The sequence below is a fragment of the Phaethon lepturus genome, unplaced genomic scaffold (genome assembly GCF_000687285.1).
Source record: "Phaethon lepturus isolate BGI_N335 unplaced genomic scaffold, ASM68728v1 scaffold3216, whole genome shotgun sequence".
NCBI lineage: Eukaryota > Metazoa > Chordata > Aves > Phaethontiformes > Phaethontidae > Phaethon > Phaethon lepturus.
Genome location: NW_010546819.1, coordinates 101,146 through 122,916, shown reverse-complemented (window position 1 = coordinate 122,916; position 21,771 = coordinate 101,146). Strand labels below are relative to the sequence as shown.

At 34.9% G+C, this 21,771-nt stretch overlaps 1 protein-coding gene across 1 annotated transcript in view; it reads left to right on the top strand.

The window, feature by feature from the left end:
- The first annotated feature begins 2,002 nt into the window (after positions 1-2,002).
- MLLT10 (myeloid/lymphoid or mixed-lineage leukemia (trithorax homolog, Drosophila); translocated to, 10) overlaps positions 2,003-21,771 on the top strand; it is a 71,300-nt gene continuing 51,531 nt past the window's right edge. Inside the window, exons 1-4 of the mRNA XM_010289429.1 lie at positions 2,003-2,029; positions 2,262-2,357; positions 9,987-10,242; positions 12,229-12,795. Coding sequence (XP_010287731.1) covers positions 2,003-2,029; positions 2,262-2,357; positions 9,987-10,242; positions 12,229-12,795 — 946 coding nt within the window. The remainder of the gene's footprint in view (positions 2,030-2,261; positions 2,358-9,986; positions 10,243-12,228; positions 12,796-21,771) is intronic.

Sequence of the window (21,771 nt, the reverse complement as noted above, 5' to 3'; positions counted from 1 at the left end):
TGGATCAACAGATTTGATGGATAACATGGCAGTCTTGGTGTACGTGCTTCTGTTTTCTCTTGATCCGTGCTTGTTTCTGGCAGTATGGGTAGCACTTTTGGGACTGTTATATTTAAGAAATTATTAAAAAGACTGTGCAGTGCATTTGAATCCCTCCCCTATGTATTCTTTTAATTAATTTCAAATGTGTATTTTCCAGGTCTAAAAAAACCCAAACAAATAATCCCCCCTCCAAAATAAATGCAAAAGAACACAAAAAACCTCTCCCTGACCTGAAACTCCCTCAACAAGCTTGTATTAGATTTTAAACAATCAAAATCCTACCTTATGGGGTACATTGTTGTAATTATGACACCTGCTCCCTTTGTTATGAAAGGGAAAACTCCATATTTCTATCTAAGCAGCATACAGGGGGAAAAAACCCGCCAAGTTCACTTCAGTGCATGAGAAAAACAGACCTAGAAATCCCCATCAGCCTTTTAAAGAGTTCTTTTGGACCTTCCTTTGAGTTTTAAGCAGCATACAAGAATCAAAAGGATTTTACGTATTGTATTCTAGCAAGCGTATTTTTGCATGATACTCTGGTGAAGATGGCTATGGTACTCTATGAATTTCTTGGCTAAACTGTATTTCCTTCCTGGTAAAATTAGGTCATAAGTTTAGTTAAATGGATTTGGGACTGGTTAGAAACGATGTGATCTCTAAGTCAGTCAGCTGGTATTTGTCCTTCAGAAAGGTAGAGATAAATGTGTTTTGCTTTCAACTTTGCATCTTGATTGTCAATTAACTGATTCTACTTTTACTAGGGAATTCAGGAATCCATTCACTTATTCTCTCAGGCTGTTTCTATGATATTTCTTCCATTGTGACTGAAATAGAAAGCTGATACTTGGTGATACCTGACTAGAGTATGCACGTATTACATCTCGTCCTGGTACTTGGTGAGAGTGGTTGGGCAGTTGCTGTTGAACAGATTATGTTTCTTTTGAGGGTCTGGATAATAATTTTGATACTTAGAGAAAGATCAGCATTGATCATTTTTAAGATTCAAAGGGGTTACCAAGTTTTCATATGGCTGTTCAGACGTACACATTTAAGTTGTCTGCCTCATCTTTTCAAGCTTCGCAGTGAGAGTTTTCAACCCCTTGTGTCAATCCATATGTATGCATTTTTTTGGTAGCTTTCTGTTGAAGCACTCATTGTGAATAAATAGCCATAAAATTCTACTGTTCTGATGAGTTTTGTGTAAGTACACAAAAATTCCACAAATACATAGGTAAAGAAGCAAAATACTTGAGTGCCAGCAGCTTACAAGTAACTTTTTCTCATGGCTGCGGCTTCTCTGCATCTTCTGACGTTGGCTGTCTAAAAAAAAAAATTATGATGCTAAGAAAAAGTGACCTTCTGAACTTGTTTTTGATTAAATTGGTAAAAATATTGAACTTCCGTATTCTAAGTTGAATTGTTAATTTTGTCAGATGATTTTTTTTTTTTGTTTGAATTATTTAAACAAATACAATTTGGGTGTGATTCTGTAATCCTCTAAGAATTTATTTCTACCTGTATGGAAGACTTCTGTTATACTGTAAAGGATCTAGGTTAAGAAATTATTTTCTCTCTGCACAATTTTATTCACATGGCCAGTATTTCATGTTGTGTTTAAAAAAAAAAAAACAGCAGTGAAAAAAATTTCTCCAGCCTCTTTAGAAAGCACACTTGATTTGTATAGCTTTTTGGTATTTTGTTCAGTTTAACATGTAAGATACTTACTTAGTATGTAAACTTTATGCATCTTTTGGGGAATGGAATCTAAATCAAATTTCATATTCTTATGCATGGAGATGTCAGTAGGGGAGCCAAAGCTAAAACCTTGCATTAATTTTCAGTAATATCCCAAGAAAACATACTGTGCGGTTGCAGAAATGCAGGAAGCCCTCTGAAGCAGAAGCCATGGCTGGTTTTTAATCCAGCTTCTTTTGTTGATTAATTGATTATTGGGAAGATGGATAATATTAACAACAGCGGATTCGTAATGCTGGCTATAATTGAAGAATTTCAGTTTGTGTATTTTGAAAGCAAATCTAAATACTTGATTTGCTTTTATAAGATTATATTATAAAAATTTCAAAACATTAATGTTGTTTCCATTAAAATGGCACAGGACATCTCTCTTAAATTTTGGTAATGCTTGATGCTACATAAAATGAGTTATGTTAAAGATGAAGCTGAACTTAGGTTATATTCTCTTTTATAACTTCTAGAAATATAAAGAGAAAGATAAACACAAGCAAAAATATAAGAAGCAGTCGGAGTCCTCACCATCCTTGGTTCCGTCTCTCACTGTAACTACAGAGAAAGTAAGTCAATGTGTTTTTCCTCCTCTTCCACTTCAATTACTTATGTAGAAATTTCATGATGTAATCATTCCAGTGTATGTACAGGACCTTTATAATCGCATAGATTCTATAATTATCAAGCACATTTCCTATAATATAGAATCCTAAAATACTTGGAGGTTTATAATATGAAGAAAGGGTTAGATTTTTGTAATTGAATAGTGAGTGATTTAATGACCCTAATCAGGTGCCACTGATACTCCAGGAAGTTTTATTTCATTGATTTATGTCTAATAGTTTGAGAAGTTTTAGAAAATCTTTCCTTAGAAATTCACTTGTGTGTACTGAGCTGTCACTGAACGTGTAAGCATTTAAGCTGGTAATTATGAAATTACAGCTCATGCGTCATATACTTTGCCTTTTTAGCAGTCTGCTCCATTTGGTTCTGTGGTCTTTCCATCCTGTTAATGTGCTAGCAAAGGGACAATAGAGGGTTAAATAATGACAGTTCTCACTGTACTCTACAAGAATTGCTTTCACTATCCACGAAAACAATGACACTAATGATACTATTACAGAGTGAGCACCAGTATTGAGAAATGGGTTTTCTGACTTCAAAGTTGGAAAACATTTGTCCCATTCATGTGGGAATGTTTGACATCCAAGTCAGGGAACCATGGTTTGAATTAATTAGCTATCCCTAAGTACAGCATTGTTTTTTAGCAAAGATGCTGAAGCTTCTGTTAACTGTAGTTTGGTTGCTGAGATGCAATATTCGACAAATGCGTCTATTTGCATATGGTACACCAAGACCTTGTCAGGAGAGGGTAAAACAATTGAGATACCAACTTTCTGTAGTCCCTGGAAGTATTCCCTTAACTAGTGGTATCAACTTCAAGAATCATCACGAAGAAAGTTATTTTTTAGTATGCTTTGGATATTTCTTTATTCTCAATAGCAGGATTATTAACTTGAGGATGTGTACCTCCTTTTAACATCCCATTATTTGTGACTCATGTTTCTGATAAATTAGTCTTGTTTTTGGTTCTACTGTATTCTTTTTGACACTATTGTGTTAAGTGAGACTTACTAGTCAGTGCTTTTCTGAAACTCCCAATAATTCTTTATTTAAAAAAAAAGGAAAAAAAAAAAGGGAAAAGAACAGGTAGAGTCAATTTGATGCTTTGCTGTTTTAAGAGTGATTAGACACTGCAATCAGTGAGTGTGACAGTTTTCATTGAAATTAAGTTGTAGAACTCTTTGAATAGTACTGACTGGTCCATGTGATTTGTTATTTCATTTTATTAATTTGTTGTTGTAAACCTATTCCTCTTGAGTCTAAGACAACCCATAAAATTCATAGCCTCTAGACAAGGCTTCCCCCCAAAGTGTGGGACTTTGTCTAAACTTCACAATTTTTGTGCTATGTATAATCTTATCTTTCTTGAATTACATCCCTGCTGTACTTTGATTATCTAATCATCATCATAAGTTTTAACCAAAAGTGATACTATTGTATATTTGTGTAAAAGTTGAAGAAAATATATTGGAATACTGGTTATTTTTGAGTTCTATGTGTTAGAATATGCTTTTAATGCTGAAAACACAGTTGAATTCTGTTTTTCCGCAAATCTATTTTCTAATTGCTTTGTTCTCCCTAGTCTTTTCTGAACTGGAAGTTTGTGACTCAACAGTGTACACTTCAGTAAGGTGAACAAGAATAAAATCCCATTTTTAGCAGAACTCTATTTAATCCAAGTAAAGAATGAAAATCTTGCTGAATGTTTGCTATACTGTTAATTGAGATTGTACTATAGTTGTATGTATAGCAAGTCAAACATAATTTTGTAGTTAAATCTATAGGATTTATAATAGGAACATTTTAAATATTTTTATGTTCTTCTGAATACCTAAACTTCACCTTTTTATAGTCTTAAAAGTAATTAAATATATAATATTACAATAAAAAACCTTGCAACTCTAGGGAGCAACTCTAGAGCTAGAGCAAATACTGAAGAGAACAGAAACTCTTTATAATTCTAGAACTTAAATTATAATGGAATTAAACCAGAAATATTCATTGTGGAATTTGATATCAACACATGTCCTTTCAGTTTTCTTTTTTTAACATTTTGCATCCTGTGTTTTTTTTTCCTATGTAAGCTATCTGCTTCATTTTCTACCTTTTTTTATGTAATGCTTCAGAACGTCAGGAAAATTGGTGTTCAGGTTTTTTTGATGAAGTTACTAAGTGTGATTATGTTTTCTTAAAAAGTATCTGCTGGGTATTTGGAAGTGAGTTTTTGTGGCTAGTTCCTTCAATTATCTTCTTTTAATTTTTTTTCCTAAGTCCTTCTAACACCGTTTACATGCATCTGCTTTTCTAGGTTATAAATTCATAGCGTGTTCCTCAAAAATTTGAAATTTTAATAATAAAACAAGCTTTCTTTTTTTTCTGAGATAAATATTTGGTTCAGAATATTGTATTAATATATTACTTTTTTGTGTCCTTTTACATAAAGTTGTCAGAATTGATTTGGACTTGATGTCTTTTTCACAGCAGTCTGTCTTTGCAGTGAATACATTATTTCATCAGGGTATATAATCACTTCTGCTACCACATTGTTCCTGTGGGAGGAACTGGAATTTGAAATGAATTTTGTTTTTCCTTTTTAAAGAAGTTAAATCCTTTGTGATAACAGTGGTAATGACCATTTATGCAGGTGATGCCTTAAAGCATGTTTTTATCTGGATGAGTGGCTTCTTAAGATAGATTCATGAAAGGCTGCAGAATAAGCATTTGTGCTTAATGTAAATGCACATAAATGTGCATTTACATTATATTAGTTAGTATACTTGGCTTGCCTATTTGTTCTGCAAAATTTAATCCCAAGAAATTCTACTGAGGTTCCAGTCCAAATGTTGTGTTGAGATAAGAGTATGTCGTTTAAGAGGCATTTTTGTGCATCCCTGTAATGTCTCGGCAAATGTTGCTTAGTCTGTATCAGTTAAGTTTGAAAAAGTTTGAAACAAGAAATTCTTAACTCTTTGATGAATGTACTAAGAAATTTTTCAGTTTTCTTTTGGGGCATAGGCACAGAATGTTTTAGGAAGGACTAGAATAACTTAGGAATTTGAATTCTCTCTCTGCCTCTTCAGATGAGGTTTTCTTCTGGCCTTGCTCTTAGTTGGGAAGGGGCATCAGTCCCTTATTTAGTCCTGATAAACGCTCCTGTCTCAGGTTTTGAGCTTTGGCTTGTATTGAGATTTTAAAAATGTGTATGGTTTAACAGATCCAGAAAAATACAGTTGTCCTTTTTTTTTTTTTTTTTTTTTGAGGGGTGAGTGGGTATTAATTAAATAATTATTATTAATTAAAACTTCAAAACACTGATGTACACAAAGATAACCAAGACAGTGTGTCTGCATTCAAATTGTAGCCAGTAACTACATAAAAGATGCTGTGAACAAAGTACAGCTGATTGAATTTTATCTGAAATAGTAGAGATAACAATGATAACTCTCCTCAGTTCACCCTGATGATCAGCCCAACCTGCTTCTCAAGGGAGGTGCTACATCCTACCACAGTGGGGTACAGAAAAGAATGAAAAGAGTAGGGAAATCTCTAGTCAGTATGGCTGAACATCACTATCCTACAGCAGCGTGGTGTTTGTGGGCTGTGGGGGTATATGTGTGTGTGTGAGTGTTTGTTCTTTTTTTTTTTTTTTTTCCTCCTTTTGCTTGGACCATGCTTTTACCATCCGGCATTTTTGTGGAGGATTACATGCCATGGTCCTTCCCTCCTCTGTGCAAGAGTACCACTCTGTACAGCTGTACTGGGGCTAAAGGCTTGTCAAGCCTTGGGACGTACTGTGTGTAGCAAGAATAATTATTATGCCTTTACCATAAGTCTAAAGCTTTCCCAGAAGTTTCAAGACTTGCTACGGATGGGTGGTATAACTCTTCAGAGCGCACAGAGTGATATATGGGGGGTGTAAAAATGACAGTAGCTCTCTCTGCACCAAGTTGGCAATGTGAAAATGTGCTTTTCGGAAAAACAACCTGCAGACTAGTTTATGGGAAGCATAAAGGAATCCTGATATGCATAGAGTTAGCTTAGTAATTGCACTAGCAAATATTGTCTAATTTTGAGAACAGGTCAAGTCCTCCCAAATTGGAGTTGGGTGACAGCATCAGGGCAGTGTTCTTTTTGGGGGATGTCTATACTGAAATGAAGGAAAATGACTTGACTGCAGTGTGAGCAGTGCAGGGGGGAGTCTTCAAATGTATTCCATTTAAAAACCATGCGCTGGGAGGGGACAGCATTGTAAGCTCGGGGCGGGGTGGGGGGGAGCGCTGCAGAGGCTGAATTCTGTCAGTAAATAACCAAAGGTATTCTGCCTCTATCCTCAGATCCTTGGTCCCTGCCACTCTCTTTCTCCTGACCTCAGGAAACCCCAGAACAATCAATGTAACTTTGCCATGGCATATTAAAGTTTTTCCGAGACATTTCTGTTAGGCTTTTGTCTTTTAGAACTTAGCATTTTAGGAAAGCAGATTGTTTAGTGGTGGGTAGGTTATTGTGTGAACCAACTGGCTTAATAATAGGAAGTTTGTGCTGCAGTTTTACCTGAGATCCTATTGCATATGTTGTGGATTCTCAAAGCAATTGATGTATGCGTATCTGGTTTAGGGCGCTTTGTTGCAATGAACTCCTTAAAGTAAGGAATATAATATATGGAAAAAAAACTACTGACCAAATGATACCAATTTTACTTTGCTTAGGGTATATTGCATCGTATTAGTGTTGAAGATATTCCAAGTAAGCATGTAGATTTCAGTACACTTTACAGCACCTTCTGAAACATAAATACCTGTTGGAGCAAACTGTTCAAAAGCAGAACTGTGATGTACATGCATATTCTCCAAAATCTGCTAAGAGCAGGATTCAGATGTGTAGTCAAACCAATTGTCTGCACACTATATGTAAATTAATGCCTACTTATCATTGCCTAGCTCTGGCCAGTCTGCAGAGCTATGTTAAACTCTTTACTTCCCTTTAAAATAAATAAATAAATGTCCTGGTTTCAGCCAGGGTAGAGTTAATTTTCTTCAGAGAAGCTAGCGTGAGGCTATGTTTTGGATTTGGGATGAGAAAATGTTGATAAGGTGCTGATGTTTTGAGTTGTTGCTGAGTAGTCAAGGACAGTCCAGCTTCTCATGCTGGCCTGCAGCGAGCAGGCTGGGGATGCACGGGAAGCTGGGAGGGGACACAGCTGGGACAGCTGACCCAGGCTGGCCAAAGAGATATTCCATACCATATAACGTCATGCTCGGTATATAAAGCTGGGACAAAGAAGAAGGAAGGGGTGGAGGGATATTCGGAGTTATGGCGTCTGTCTTCCCAAGAAACCATTACGCGTGACGGAGCCCTGCTTCCCTGGAGATGGCTGAACACCTGCCTGCCCATGGGGAGTAGTGAACAAATTCCTCGTTTTGCTTTGCTTGCGTGCGCAGCTTTTGCTTTACTTATTAAACTGTCTTTATCTCAAACCATGAATTTTCCTCACTTTTACTCTTCCGATTCTCTCCCCTGTCCCACCGTGGGGGAGTGAGCGAGCGGCTGTGTGGGGCTTAGCTGCCAGCTGGGGCTAAACCACGACAATAAATAAAAACTAAAAAAAAAAAAAAATCTGCAGTAATGGAGAAGGGGTACTCGATAACATCAAACTATGATTATTAATACTTATAGAGAATTATCCTTGCAATTAATATTCAACTGAGTGGATAGGAGATGAGAATTAGGAAGAATTGTATAATAGGAAAAATCCTGTATCCTAGAAAAAGCCTGACTTTTGGTTTGGGTTACTGCATGTCTGGAAGCCCTTTGTTCAAATGACCCAAATTTGAACCACTGCTTCTTAACTCGGGTCAAGTGACACATCAGTTTGTGGACTTTGTAATAGTTCAAAAAGTTAACTACTGAACTTACCTTAGAATTGGCTCCATCTTCATTAGAAACGCTTACCAGTATAGTAATATGAATTTGAGGTAAATTATTTTTAACACTGTATTTTAACAGACTTAAACTGATTTTTCTTCACTGTTATTCAGAAAATCCATAATACATTTTTATTCCAGTTCATAATAATTCATACAGGGTGGTACACAAATAGATAAAAATTTTCATCTTCCTCAAAGCTTATATTTAGTTGTCTTCTGTATTTGCAACTGAAAAGTAAGTTCTACATAAATGTCTTAACTGGTTTAGTGAAAATATGGAAAACCTTTTATACCAGCTATACAAAGCTTTATATTAAGGTGAAGAAATACTCTGCTGTAGGCCTAAATTCAGCAAGCATCCCAGTCAGGGATGAGATAACTTGTGTATATGCTCAGTTTTAAGAGGCATGTGTTTGTGTAGTCTTTAATGGAGATCAATTTAGATACTGTTTTAAAACTCTCTTCTGTAAATAACTGAAAAACAAACTAAGCTTTTTTTGAACAGATGAGTAGCTTGTAGGTTTGATCCATATGTTTTGTTGAAGACGCTTTATACAGTTAAAAGCGGGCTATTTTACTAGCTAGTTTGAGTATAAATAACGGTAGAATATTATTTCTTTTTTCCTAATTTTGCTTTCATTTTTTGTTTTCTGGTATTAAAATTCTGCTATCGCAACTGCAAATTTTTATTTATTATGAAAACAAGTATTTTGCTTTGTGTGATTTCCTAATGCTGTGCACGCAGTTTCCCTGCCCACCTACTTACTTTCTGTGAACCTATTTTGACTATTGTACACCAATATGAATGATGATGACAAAATTTAACAGAAGAATAATGCACCAAAAGATAAAATTTTTGAAATCCCTGTGAAGAATTTATGGGTGTAGGAGAAGGGCCAAAATTCTTGGTGATGGATGGGAATTGAGAAAGAATTCTGTGGTGGGAGCTCAAGAGCGTGTTACGCTGTAGTAGGTAGCCAATCATTCCTGCACGTGTCTTGGCCAACTAGATCTTGTGTACTGTCTTTAGCTGATTATACTTAAGGAACTGGCTGAATGGGATGGTTCAGATGGCAGGGAATCCTAGTGTGAGGATGTGAAGACATAATGGGCAGTTGGGCTTGTTGGAGCTGATTTCTGGTCTGGTGTTGAGACTCTGAAGTCTTAAAAATGCAAGTTCTTAGGTTCTGAAGCCTTTAGCAGTTCCACTGCTGATGGAACAATGTTTCCAGTTTGACAAAAGAAACTGTGTAAAACTTGTGTTTTCAGAAAAGCATTTGAAGTCTCATTTTTTTCTTTTTAATTTTAAGCAGTAAAATAACAATTTAAACAGGATATAAAGACTGTGTAACCATAGATTTGAGATGAATCCGTTTATCTCAGTGAAGTAAAAATTTCAACCAAAAGACAATATTTTTGTGCATTTTCTTCCACAAAACAAAGTTTTATGCGCTTCAGTTGTTTGCTGAGTATCTTAAGAATTCAGCTTACGTAACTCCTGCTGTTGCCAGTTACCTTTTGAACTATTTGAACATTTCTAAGTTTATTTGAAAGAACGGGTTTTTTTAAATAGTGCTTTTGTTACATTTTTTTTGTGTGACTAAACTGTTTCTTTTCTTTCACTCTTTTCTCTTATCAAAATGCTAGACATACACAAGCACTAGCAACAACTCTATGTCAGGCTCCTTGAAGCGGCTGGAAGATACCACGGCTCGATTTACAAATGCAAATTTCCAGGAAGTTTCTACACACGTTTCAAGTGGAAAAGATTCTTCAGAGGCTAGAGGGTCAGAGAGCAAAGGGAAGAAATCTGCAGGTCACAGCTCAGGTCAGAGGGGAAGAAAGCCTGGTGCTGGAAGAAATCCAGGAACAACTATGACTGCAGCTAGCCCTTTTCAGCAAGGTATTAACTGTTACGCTGTAACATGACTTCTGCTTTGACATGAATTAGAAATCTTACATACTTAAAAACTTGAAGTAGTTAATCCTTTATCCTCAATGAGAATGTTGTTTCACTTCGGGGGAAAAAATAACTTTTTTCAGGGAAAAAAATGTTCATTGTCATAACATGACAAAGAAAGTTGTCCATCTTTAAAGGGCAAAACTGATGCTTTGCTTAGACTGTTAAGTTATTCTCTTTAACTGCTAACACCAGAAATTTCTTTATGTGCTGAAAAGTTAGTCTGGGGTAAAATTTAACAAGAGTTTGAGTCTAGCGGTCTTTCTTAGCTCTTTAAGGAAATACTACTAATGTTTTTTAGTTAGTGCATATTAGAATGAAACTGGACTACCTAATGTATAGGATGCAGTGGCCCCTAAACAGGTGCAGACATTTTAAAATATATAATTTTCTTCAAAGTGAGAGACCTTTTTCCTTTTATTTTTTGTCACTGAAATACATAAGCAGAAGATGATTACATGACAAGTATACACAGTTTATTTACCTTATATAGGTAAATACTTCTAAAAAGCAAATTTTATTATGGCATCTTCATCAAAGTTGAAGAAAGAGAAAAAGAATTTAAAAATCTTTTTTTATTACTTACAAAATAACATGTTTTATTAGTTACCACAACAAACTTGACCTTCTATAAAGTAGTTGTTTTTCCATAATTTTCACTGCAGCGTGTAGTAGCTGACTGTCCTTTCTGCTTTATCATGTTGGTCTGTCTTTGAGTTTATGCAGCGAGCACTTTCAAATTAGTCTAGAACACTTTCAATATTTCAGGCTTTTTTTACTTGAAAAAATGGAAGGTTTGGGTGTGGGGTTTTTTTAAGTTCTCAAAGCTTTGAAAATTGTCTTCTGGAATCATGAATTTAAAGAAAAAATCTTGTTCACTGCAGATGGCAAAATAGATCTTTACTATGTGCATGTATTTTCTTTCAACCTGCATTAAGTGAAATTGATGTAACTTATTTAAAACACAAAACAACAATGCTTTTATGAATTTTAAATTGCTGTATTGATGTAAATTATATTTTAAATGGAATTCTTAATAATGTTTAATGGAGTACTAATGATAAAACAGTAATTTTTAAAGGACTTTTTTATACCTAGTGTTATATTTAGGATTATTTTCTTGACAAGAGAGTCCCATCAGTCAGAGTTCTACAAAACAGTACCCACTTGCACTCACCCATATAAAATTACTAAATTTCAGTGCAAGTAGATGTTTGTATTTCCTAAGTGTGCTCCATTTTCTGCCTTGCATGTGCTAACACAGGGATGAAATGACTGCCTTCCAAATATTACAGAAGCAATGTAATTCTACTACACAAAAGATCTTTATGGTTCTTATACAGTGCTAAAGAAATCTTAAAATGACAATTTTATACACTTTTCTCCACCTCCTCTCCTGTCCTTTTGAAAAATACCTCTTCTGTGGAAGACTTCCTCAGCCAGGGTAATTTAAGTGCAATTGCTGTTCCCTTGACCTGTGTCAGACCCTTGATTTAGGTAGAATGGTAAGGAGAATTGCAGGCATAGTGTAGATGTGATCATACCACGTTTCTATCACCTTTCTTTTTCTATATGCGTATGTCTAAACAAACCTACTCTGACTCGTACCAAGTGTTTGTTGTGGCTTCAAAACGTGAGGGATGTCAAAAGTTGCCTAAGGAGCAAAGTTGTTATTCTCCTTTTACTAATTTTCACCTTGTTTGTGCCCCAAATTCAAATCTGAATCTCAGAGATTCAGATCCAGCAGAGTGAAGATCAGCAGGAGAAGCAATGAGTTATCTTAAAAATAAATTCTTTAGCTCTTGGTAACATTTTTCATTAAGTCCTTGCACTTTAAAGTTTTGTATTCTAAGATATTAATTTTTCCTGTCTTTTTTTAATCAACTACATGAAAAAAAACATGTACTTTTCCTTTACATTCTTTTTTAGGAAGCTTTTTGGGCACTCCTGGGAGCATAAAGTCATCTTCTGGAAGTTCAGTTCAATCTCCCCAGGATTTTTTGAGTTTTACAGACACAGATCTGCGAAGTGACAGTTTCACGCATTCTCAACAGGCTTCATCAACCAAAGATGTACATAAAGGAGAGACTGGGAGTCAAGAGGGGGGTGTCAATTGTTTCACTTCCTTAATTGGTCTCCCTTCATCATCAACTGTTTCTCAATCTAAAAACTTTGAGAGCTCACCTGGAGACATAGGTAATTCAAGCCTTACTTCTACAGCATACAAACGAGCTCAAACTTCTGGAATAGAAGAAGAAACTGTAACAGAGAAGAAACGGAAAGGAAATAAGCAAAGTAAACATGGGCCTGGTAGACCCAAAGGAAATAAAAGTCAAGAAAGTATTTCCCATCTTTCAGTTTCTTCTGCTTCCCCAACTTCATCTGTGGCATCTGCTGCAGGAAGTGTGACAAGCTCTGGTCTTCAAAAATCTCCAACTTTGCTCAGGAATGGAAGTTTACAAAGTCTTAGTGTTGGCTCATCTCCAGTGGGTTCAGGTAGGCATTTATTGGATTTGTTTTCTTACCTCAAAATAGGTTTTTATTATTTTATCCATAATTCTGAGTATGCTTTTCAAGAACAGAGTGTCATTTAAAGTATTTTGAAAGTTGCATTGGGAAAAAAAGTAAAAATTAGAATATGACTGTTGGAAGAGTAAGTTTTGTTCCATGTATAGGTGCCACTGTGCTGTAGGTGGCTGTAGTAGATTGACCTGTGATTGACCTATATGCTATATAAATGCGAGTTTTGAGGCTGTTGGGGGAAAAATAAGTTGCATGAAAATAGGTTCTTTGGAAATTACACATGACTGGTTTAGCTAAGATAAGTGATAGTTTATACAGACTATGTTGTCTGTATGTTCTGTTACATAGAGAAAACAAAATCACTACTCAAGCATGTCAGCTGTGCTGAGTATGTCCCTCAATTATTTTTTCCCCAGTTAGCTTAATTAAAAATCAAAATGTCTATATGGAGAATTATCAGTTTAAACACATAAAAGGATATTCTGAATCTGGATCCCTCTGCAGTCTGATGACACTTTCATATTCTTGTGTGCTTTTTAGCAATTGAAATTGGCTGGTTTGTTCTTCCTCTGTTCTAAATGTTATGTGCATCTGGGGCTGTGAGAAACTTTCTGTTCCCAGTAAACCTGTGTGTGGAATGACTTTGCAGAATACTGTATCTATCAAAGTCTTTCTTGCTTTGAAGTTTCTTTTGAGACCTTTGTGTTTGGATAAAAAAATAACAAACTATCTGATACCTAATTTTTATAACTTTGAAATTGTGTCCTTTTTGTTGTTCTAGTGGATTTTTTGCTTAATTTTTGGTTTTTTTGGGTGGGGAAGAGAAATGGAACTTGACTATATCGCTGTGGGCAGGGTTTTATGCCTTTATATTGTATATTTTCACTGTATAAGCAAGAGATACTTAAAAAATCTATATGCTCTAAAAAACTTAGTATTTTTTTCAGATCAAGACATGTGCTTGGTCTCAAAACCACATTGTTTTAAATCTGTGTTAGATATAGGCAAATGATGATTTTTATTATGGGTAAATAATGGCAATAGGAGTGGCAACTATATTTAAAAAAATACTTTTCCTGCATGGAAATCAGTAGGGAGAAGTGGTATGTTACAAAACTTGCTAGTTCACTGTCCATCTTTTTGATTAAAATGCAGTTTAAAAAACATGTTAACCTCCTATCTGTTATGGACAGAGATCATATAACAGATTTAGGTCAGTGGTCTGATTATTAAATAGTATGTTTATTAGTAGATTATTAGATAGTATGAACTTCCTTATTGCTTTATAATCCTTTTGAAGTGGATTATGTACTGTTGTAGCTGGGGTAACAGATGGGAGTACAAGATCTTGGTTTGAAGTGAATGACCCATGTTCCCACCTTATATTTGTCTTAGAATGTTCTGGTCTTGTGAGCTCTTAAAACAGGCCTGTTTCTAGCCAGGTCCACCCTTGCTTCCTTTGCCCTCGTTATTACATCTCGCTCTTCCCTCTATAAAATACCAGTGATAATGTTGAAGTCCTTTTGTAAACAGCTTTAAAATGCATGGATGGTAATACTGTGTAGGTTTTATTACCGTTATCATGATATTAAGCCTATAATTTCACCTGTTAAGCATACGTAGATTCTTGCTAGCCAGCGTTAGACCTGACCTCTAAAACAGTGGTATTTTCTGAAGGTGCCAAAGAATATTAATGAAAAACAAACACACAAACAAAAACTGTAAAGAATGTAACATTAACAAAAACCAGAAAACCCAAAGAAACAAAAACAGATGGGATGTCCTTGCCTTTGCGCATGAGCTCTAAATTCATCCACAAACTTCTGCTTGAGGCTGAGCATATTGTTTTAATGTACTCTTCTCCCTGATTTTCCCTCTTTCTCATGGTTGTAGTGCTGCTTTCCTCACTTCATCATAAGCATTTTCTGGGTTTAGCAGTCCATTTACAACTTTGTTACAATGAGGAAGGGCATATGACTATTATCAGAAACATACATTTTCTCAGGTATAATATGCTGATGTTTCTCTTTGAAATGTCTCTATATTGCCCAGTAACACAATCTGAGAAGTGAATCTAAATTACTTAATTATAAATCCAAAACCCCAAATAAGATTTTGTGCATGTAAATGTAGTGAGAGAAGACGCAGGGGAAGTCAAGCCAAAATGTTTTTACTGACTCTTACTTGGAGTTGCCTTATGACTTCAAAGAAGCAGAATCAGCAATAATTTAGACCATGCTAAACAAAGCTTTTGAGGCACTTTTTCAAGAATCTCCTCCTCACTTTTTAAAAATAACCTTCTTAACTGCAGCTATCTTAAGCTACCTTTTTTCCATTTTTTGACGAGTACTTGTTGAGAGACATAAAAATTGTGAAAATCATTACTTCACAGACGTATGATAATGCTGTTCACAGTTAATGTTCAAATTGGATGAAACGTGAAGGAAAGCTTATTTTAAAAGGTAATGCAGATTCATTGTGTGCTATTTATACATAATTAAACATCTTCCATAAAACTTTTATTCAGAGTAAGTGCATTCAGCTCATTTTGTGAAAATATTTGTCCTCTCCAAACTTCTCCCGTCCACAGAACTTCTGTTTGTCTGCTTAATAAGAACAGAGGTGTACCATGAATAGTACAAGGCCATGTAATTAAATGCTGTTGCAATACATACACTCAGGTGGTATTACAGTTGCCATGCAACTGATACGATGCTTTCAAAAATTTTGAGCACTTGAATGTGCGATCTTAATGCTTTTCATAATTTTTTCTGAAATGTATTTATAATCTGATAAAAAACACTGTATGCATTACTTTAATAGTGTACTCAAAGGAGTGAAAATAATTTTAAAAAGTGAAATAAAATTTAGTTGGTAGGGTGATAAGGAATTTTTACATTAATATTTTTCTAGTACATCTGTCCCTGTTTAAAAAAAAAAAAAAAGCTTCTTTAGCCAATAACAGCTTATTTACAAACCATACTTACATTTCTGCTGGTCAGAAGACATAAGCGGGTTGGCAGTGGGATTTACATAAAGCTGATACTGGTTCCCCCAAAACGGGACAAGTCTCTGGAGTGATTTCAGGATCTGAATTTTTTAGTATGGGATTGTTTCGTCTGAACTCTACAATTTTATAGAGCTATTTAACTGTTTAAGTCACACTAGTTGTATTCTCAGTACTAAGTTAATTCTCAGCATCCTACTAAGGAATAATACTTAAAGATTTCTAGTCCGAAGTATTGTAAAGCAGTGATCCCTTCTGCTGAAGATTTTTATTTTTTTTTTCTTTTCACAACAAGGGTGATTGAAGAACAGGAAACCATCAATCAGGAACTGGAAGAGATGAGTAGCCTCTTGTCCCAGTGCTTACCTCTGCTAGTAGTAGATTCCAAGATCAGATGTTTCTGTTATCATGCTTGCACTGTATTTCAACAGTAGTACATAAACTAATAAGGTGGTGCGAAGGAAAAAAAAAACCAAACCAAACCAGTTATGATAAATAGCTTTCATACATTCTGTATTTTTCTGTCAAGCAGTTTGTGCAGGCTCTGGCCCCAATTTGTTTGGAGTACACTCCAGTGCATGAAGAACTTCCTGAGAACTCGTGTCCTACAGCAATAGGGAAAAAAACATTTTGTGACGTACAGTACCTTCTGACTTTTGTGGAATAATGCAGCAAGGTAAAATGAAATGCAATCAAGTGTCAGAAGTAAACTGAAATTTCTGGTTTATGGTAGATAAAGTTCTTGCACGCTTATCTTCAAGTTCTACATGGGTACTTGCTGCTGGAAGAATTACAGTGCTTCAAGCATATAGGGATGATTCTCTGTCTTTCCTAGTTCCGTCCTTGATTTCAGATATACAACAAACTATACTATAAACCTCAGTTGCTAAGGACTTCAGGGGACCATTTGCTTCAATATTTAATTTTTGCATAGTTTATTTTATGCCCTTACAAGTATTGTTCAACTTACACAAGAGCTTATAAAACAATTCTTTTTTGCCTAAGAAGACTGGAGGAGGTTAAATTCTAAACTGGACTTCAAAATGGTTAGCCCATTCTTTCAGCAGCCTTGCTGTGCCCATCTTCTGGAATCCCTTCACCACAGTTGAGGCAACATTATAATTTGTCATCCTACATTTTTATCGCTACAGCATATATATTCTACCCTCGAGCAGTCTTCAGTATGCTCTGGTTGGTAATACTAGTCAGTTTTTGGAATAAAGGACGTATCCAAACCCAGTATTGTACTTCAATATAGCAACATTTAAAACTGATTTAGAAACAGTTAATGCTTTTTGGCACAGGCCCTTTTGCGTTGATCTAATGTCTTGTGCAGTCAAATTTCAGCTTTATATTGGAAGTTACTAAATGCTTCAGCTTAGTCCATGTATTTTATTCTCCTTTCTCATCTGATTCAATCAGTGATGAAGCCTCTGCCAAGTGTTATGATCTTGTGCAAGATGATCATACTGTTAAACTTCTTGTGATATTGATGATGTAAGAGAACTCTGAGCTTCAAAGTAGATGAGTAACTTGAAGTGATTCTCATTGAGATACCAAGTCCCCCAGAGCTTATGTTGAACCTTTATGACGTTATGTTTAAACTCCTCTGTAGCCTTTGCCTTTCCAGCTAAATGTATTGGGAGATAGAGTTTAGACAAAATTATTCTGGAACAGTTCATGCTATTATGTTTATCTGCTAGGTGCCCCAGAAGCCAAAGCAGAAACAGAAGTTTTGCTATGTTAAAAAGCCAGTTTGTATTCTGGAGGAGATAGAATAGAAAGGACAAATTAATACTAGTAGATATTAATGACCTTTTAGGACTAAGCAAACTGTGTGGAAAATACACAATGCAAAATTCTTGTGCAGAGAATGTAATTCTTCATATTTGAGGCTCAAGAGAAATGGTGTTGGTTTGATATGAGATTAAAATGTTAAAATTGATGATTGTTGGTGTAGAAAACATGGAGACATTCATCAAGTAATTGGGAAGAAATCACAAGGTAGGAGAAGCTTATGATAAAATGGATCCCCTTATCAGTGTTCTTAACTAAAACAGGTGTTATCAGCAACCACAGCCACAAGTTATAAATTTGCATTTACTGGTAATGAGTACCTCATATTTTCATGTTTTTAGTCTGTTGGTGTTAAATTTCAGTAAGTCCTTAAAACTTGTGAAGTTGCAAGAGACTGGTGGGTAGCTAATGTTATGCAGTTAGGATGTGTCTGATACGAGAGAGAAAGATGTTTAGAGATGTAAAGATGTAATGATTAATGATGATTATTGTGAGTTATGGAAAATAACTTACTGGACTTCTTTTGGTATTTTTTTAATAAAGCAGTGGCATAGTAGATGTCTACATTTCAATTGATACAGCATGACGTCTTAAATGAAGACCTGTAATGATGGCAAGTCATCAAACCTTTACATTAAATATAGTTAATAGATAAGTCTCAATTTAATTTTGAGCAGTGAATTATTAAATCAAAGTGTTTACTTTGGGGTTGTGTTATATCCCTGTGCATCAGTTATCAGCCTTACGCTATTTATTGGAAAATTCTACAATTTCTGAAAAAATCTGGGTGTGAGAACAGGGTAAAATGGTAAACAATACAAACAATACAAACCATACAAACCAAGAGTTGTGTTGGTAGAACTAAAGTAAAAGGTTATGTCTAAGCAAGATGGATGTATACTTGCAGGATAAGGATGGCCTTCTGCAGAAGGAAGGGCTGAAAATAAAAAGGATAAAGGTGAATTATCAGTTATGGCTCAGCTTCCAGTGCTGAGCTGTGCTTAAAAAGGTTTGAGTGCATAAAAAGAAAGCTAGTGAGAAGGGTAGCTCTGTGTTCAGCAGAGTGCATCTGGTCTTCGAACACTGTGTCTAGTTCTCTTCTTTACCTGTGTAAAGAAGAGAAGAGCCATGAGAAGGATTCAAGGACTGGAAAAAGCATGTTATTGTAGAAAAGCTAAGGAGTGAGTTTATATGACCATAGATATCATATGGGGAACTGAAAGCTGATATTATAATGATCCATAACCTAACAAAAAAGGTAAAACATGATCAAGTGAGAGAAACTAATAATTGAACAATTCTCAGTAATGGCTCTGAAAATTTGGAGGTAATATGTTTTCTAGAAGATACAGTTTAGTGGAGCATGTTTATTGGATTTGCAGGTGCGGGAAGTTCTCAAACTAAGAATCAAATCATGTGCTCTCAGATATTCTTGTTTGACTTATTTATGAATCTAATTCTGTGCTATATTATCCCTTTGATTTCTAAAAGAAAAATTAGCATGGTGCATCAGTTTGGCATATGAAATAGACTGTAATGGGGCATATCATGCATTTCAAAGTAGGGTAGTTAGTAGGGAATTGTCAGACAGTATGGGTCTGCAGAAATTAGTTTCCAACATGGTATGTTCTATGCTTTTATCAAAGATTGAGAAGAAATTAAGAAGTCTTTGCTGCTTGCTGTGAGGGTTCACAATGATTTCTAAAAATGTATGTTGTAAGAAACGTACTTGGATGTAATGAATAATAATTCCTTGATTACGAAAGTTTTGTACAAAAAATACTGAACAATGAACCTTAAAACAGAGATGTGTTTTGAAAATAATTATGAAAAACTTCTGAATTATGATGGAGAACGGAACATTATCTCATATTGAGATGCTCTAGGAAAAGAAGGCTATTGTTATCCCTGTGATACTCATTTCAAAAAGGGATAGAGAAGTTACATCACTTGAAATTACTCCATAGATACTGCAGGTAGCAGAGTATTATATTTAATTCTGGTGTAAATTTCCTCCTAAAATATGAACATAGGAAAGTTGAGAAGAGGCATACAATGATCAAGATTTTTTAAATGACCTTTTCAGAGAGTCTTAAGCTCTTTGATAGACTGAAATATCTTTAATTTGCGAATATTTACAAAAATGGTTAAAAGTGTGATCATAATAGTTATACAGGAAGAATTAATATTTTTGGTCAAAATTTTTTCATTGGTCATTGCCCATTTTCTGGTGTGCGGGTTTTTTGTTGTGTGTGTTTTTTTTTTTTTTTTTTTTCAAAAGTTGACAGAAAAATGCAGACCTAGAGTACTCAATTAGATGGGCTGCTGAAAACAGAGTTCAGCCTTTCCACCTTTGAAGTCTCCAGGCTGCCTGACTTCCCATGGAAGCAGTGGTTTGTGTATTAGGTACAAATCAGCTCCTCAGTGAATGTCACAAGACTAGAAACTCTTGGAGCATTGCTTTGAAACAAAACTTCATTTAAAAAAAAACAAAACAAAATAAAGTCTTCCTTTCTCAAAAAATTGTAAAATTTTTTTTGGGAGTGAAAACAGATGTGAGGGCTTTCTGAAGTGAAAAATGTCCCAGGGAAGGTAAAGTAAGTTCTAAGAACTAGGTATACTTTGCATGTCAAGCTGCTTAAGCTTACTAATATCAGAGAAGATCTTGACAGATGTGGAAATGAGATTTTACTTGAGTAGTTAATTATTTTATGAGAATGTAAATGTCTGTCAGGTTAAAATGGAAATTTTGAAAATTACATACTTGAAACTAGGTTCCCAAATTATGGTGTGACTCTGGGCATTAGTTTCTAGTTACATTTTAAAAGATATTATTTATTTATTTATTATGGTCTGATAGTCAATGGCAAATAGGGTGTTTAAATTATGAATGTGTAATACATTTCAGAGTCTAAAAAAAACCCCAACAAAACAAAAAACAAATTAATATGGGAAAGGTAATCTGTATTTTCATTTGTGCCCTTTTAGGTCTTTCATTTAAAAAAGAAATGAAGATGATTTTGGTAGTTACTCATTTCAGGAGGAAGACCTAATAATTTTAAACAGCTCAGCAAAAAGGTGTAATTATTTATAAACTTTGAAATTTTGTTTTTATTCAAGCTTTGCAAATCTACCCAAATATGGATTTAATAATGAATAAAATAAATGCCGTAGGTCTGGATTTTTTCCCATACAGCATTATTTGCAGAATTGGCATCTAAACATGATCTTTTTGAAACATAATAAATATCTGTATGAATGCATTGGCTTTTTGTTAGTTGTAGCTACATTGGCTGAGAAGAAAATGGACTGGGGGGTGGGGCTTAGAGGCTACTTAAGTTGCTGTACTTACTAGTTTTCAAATTTAGCTATAAACCTTTCTTGTGAGGTGAGGGAAGGTTTTCAAAGAAGTCTGTGAGCTTTTTGTAAACTGTTTACTTTTGGATTATATTTGACCCATAAGCCTATGAAGTGCCGTGCATATATTTGATGTTAGATTTGAATTCCTAATAAAAACTCACTTATTTTAGGCCTGGGTAATCTGGGTAAACCATACTGTATGGATGAGATCTACCTGACAGCTTTGCTGTTATTGTTGCCTGCATAGTGAACAAAATAAACTGCCTGCTTTTCCAAGAATTGATTATCTTTGCAGATACATGGAATAAAAGTATGTGGCATAATCATTATAATATTAAAAAAAAAAAGACAGAGAAAATGGAAAATATACTGAAACTTCCAGTTTTGTGTTTGGATTATGTCAGTTCTTTAGCTCTTTTTATAAAACTAAGAATTAGAATTTAAAATAGACAGAGCAGGGCAACAGGGAAACACTGAAGATTTCTGTCCTGTCAAATGTCTTTGTTGCAGAACTTGATGTTTGCTTTAGAGGTGTATCCCTTTCCTGAAGATCAAGGAAATATTACTTAAATGAAATTCTGTTGCTGCATGGAAACTGAAGTGAGACAGAGGTGGTGTTTGCTTACTTGCAACTGTTTAGTTCCCAGGATCTCCTTTAAAAGTGAGACTTTAAAACCCCCTTCGTTTGTTATCATTTTGTATATATAGATTTTTAAAATTAAAATATACATCTTTTTGAGTGTGAACATTTTTCAGCATCTGGAGTCAATTTACTAGAGTACGGC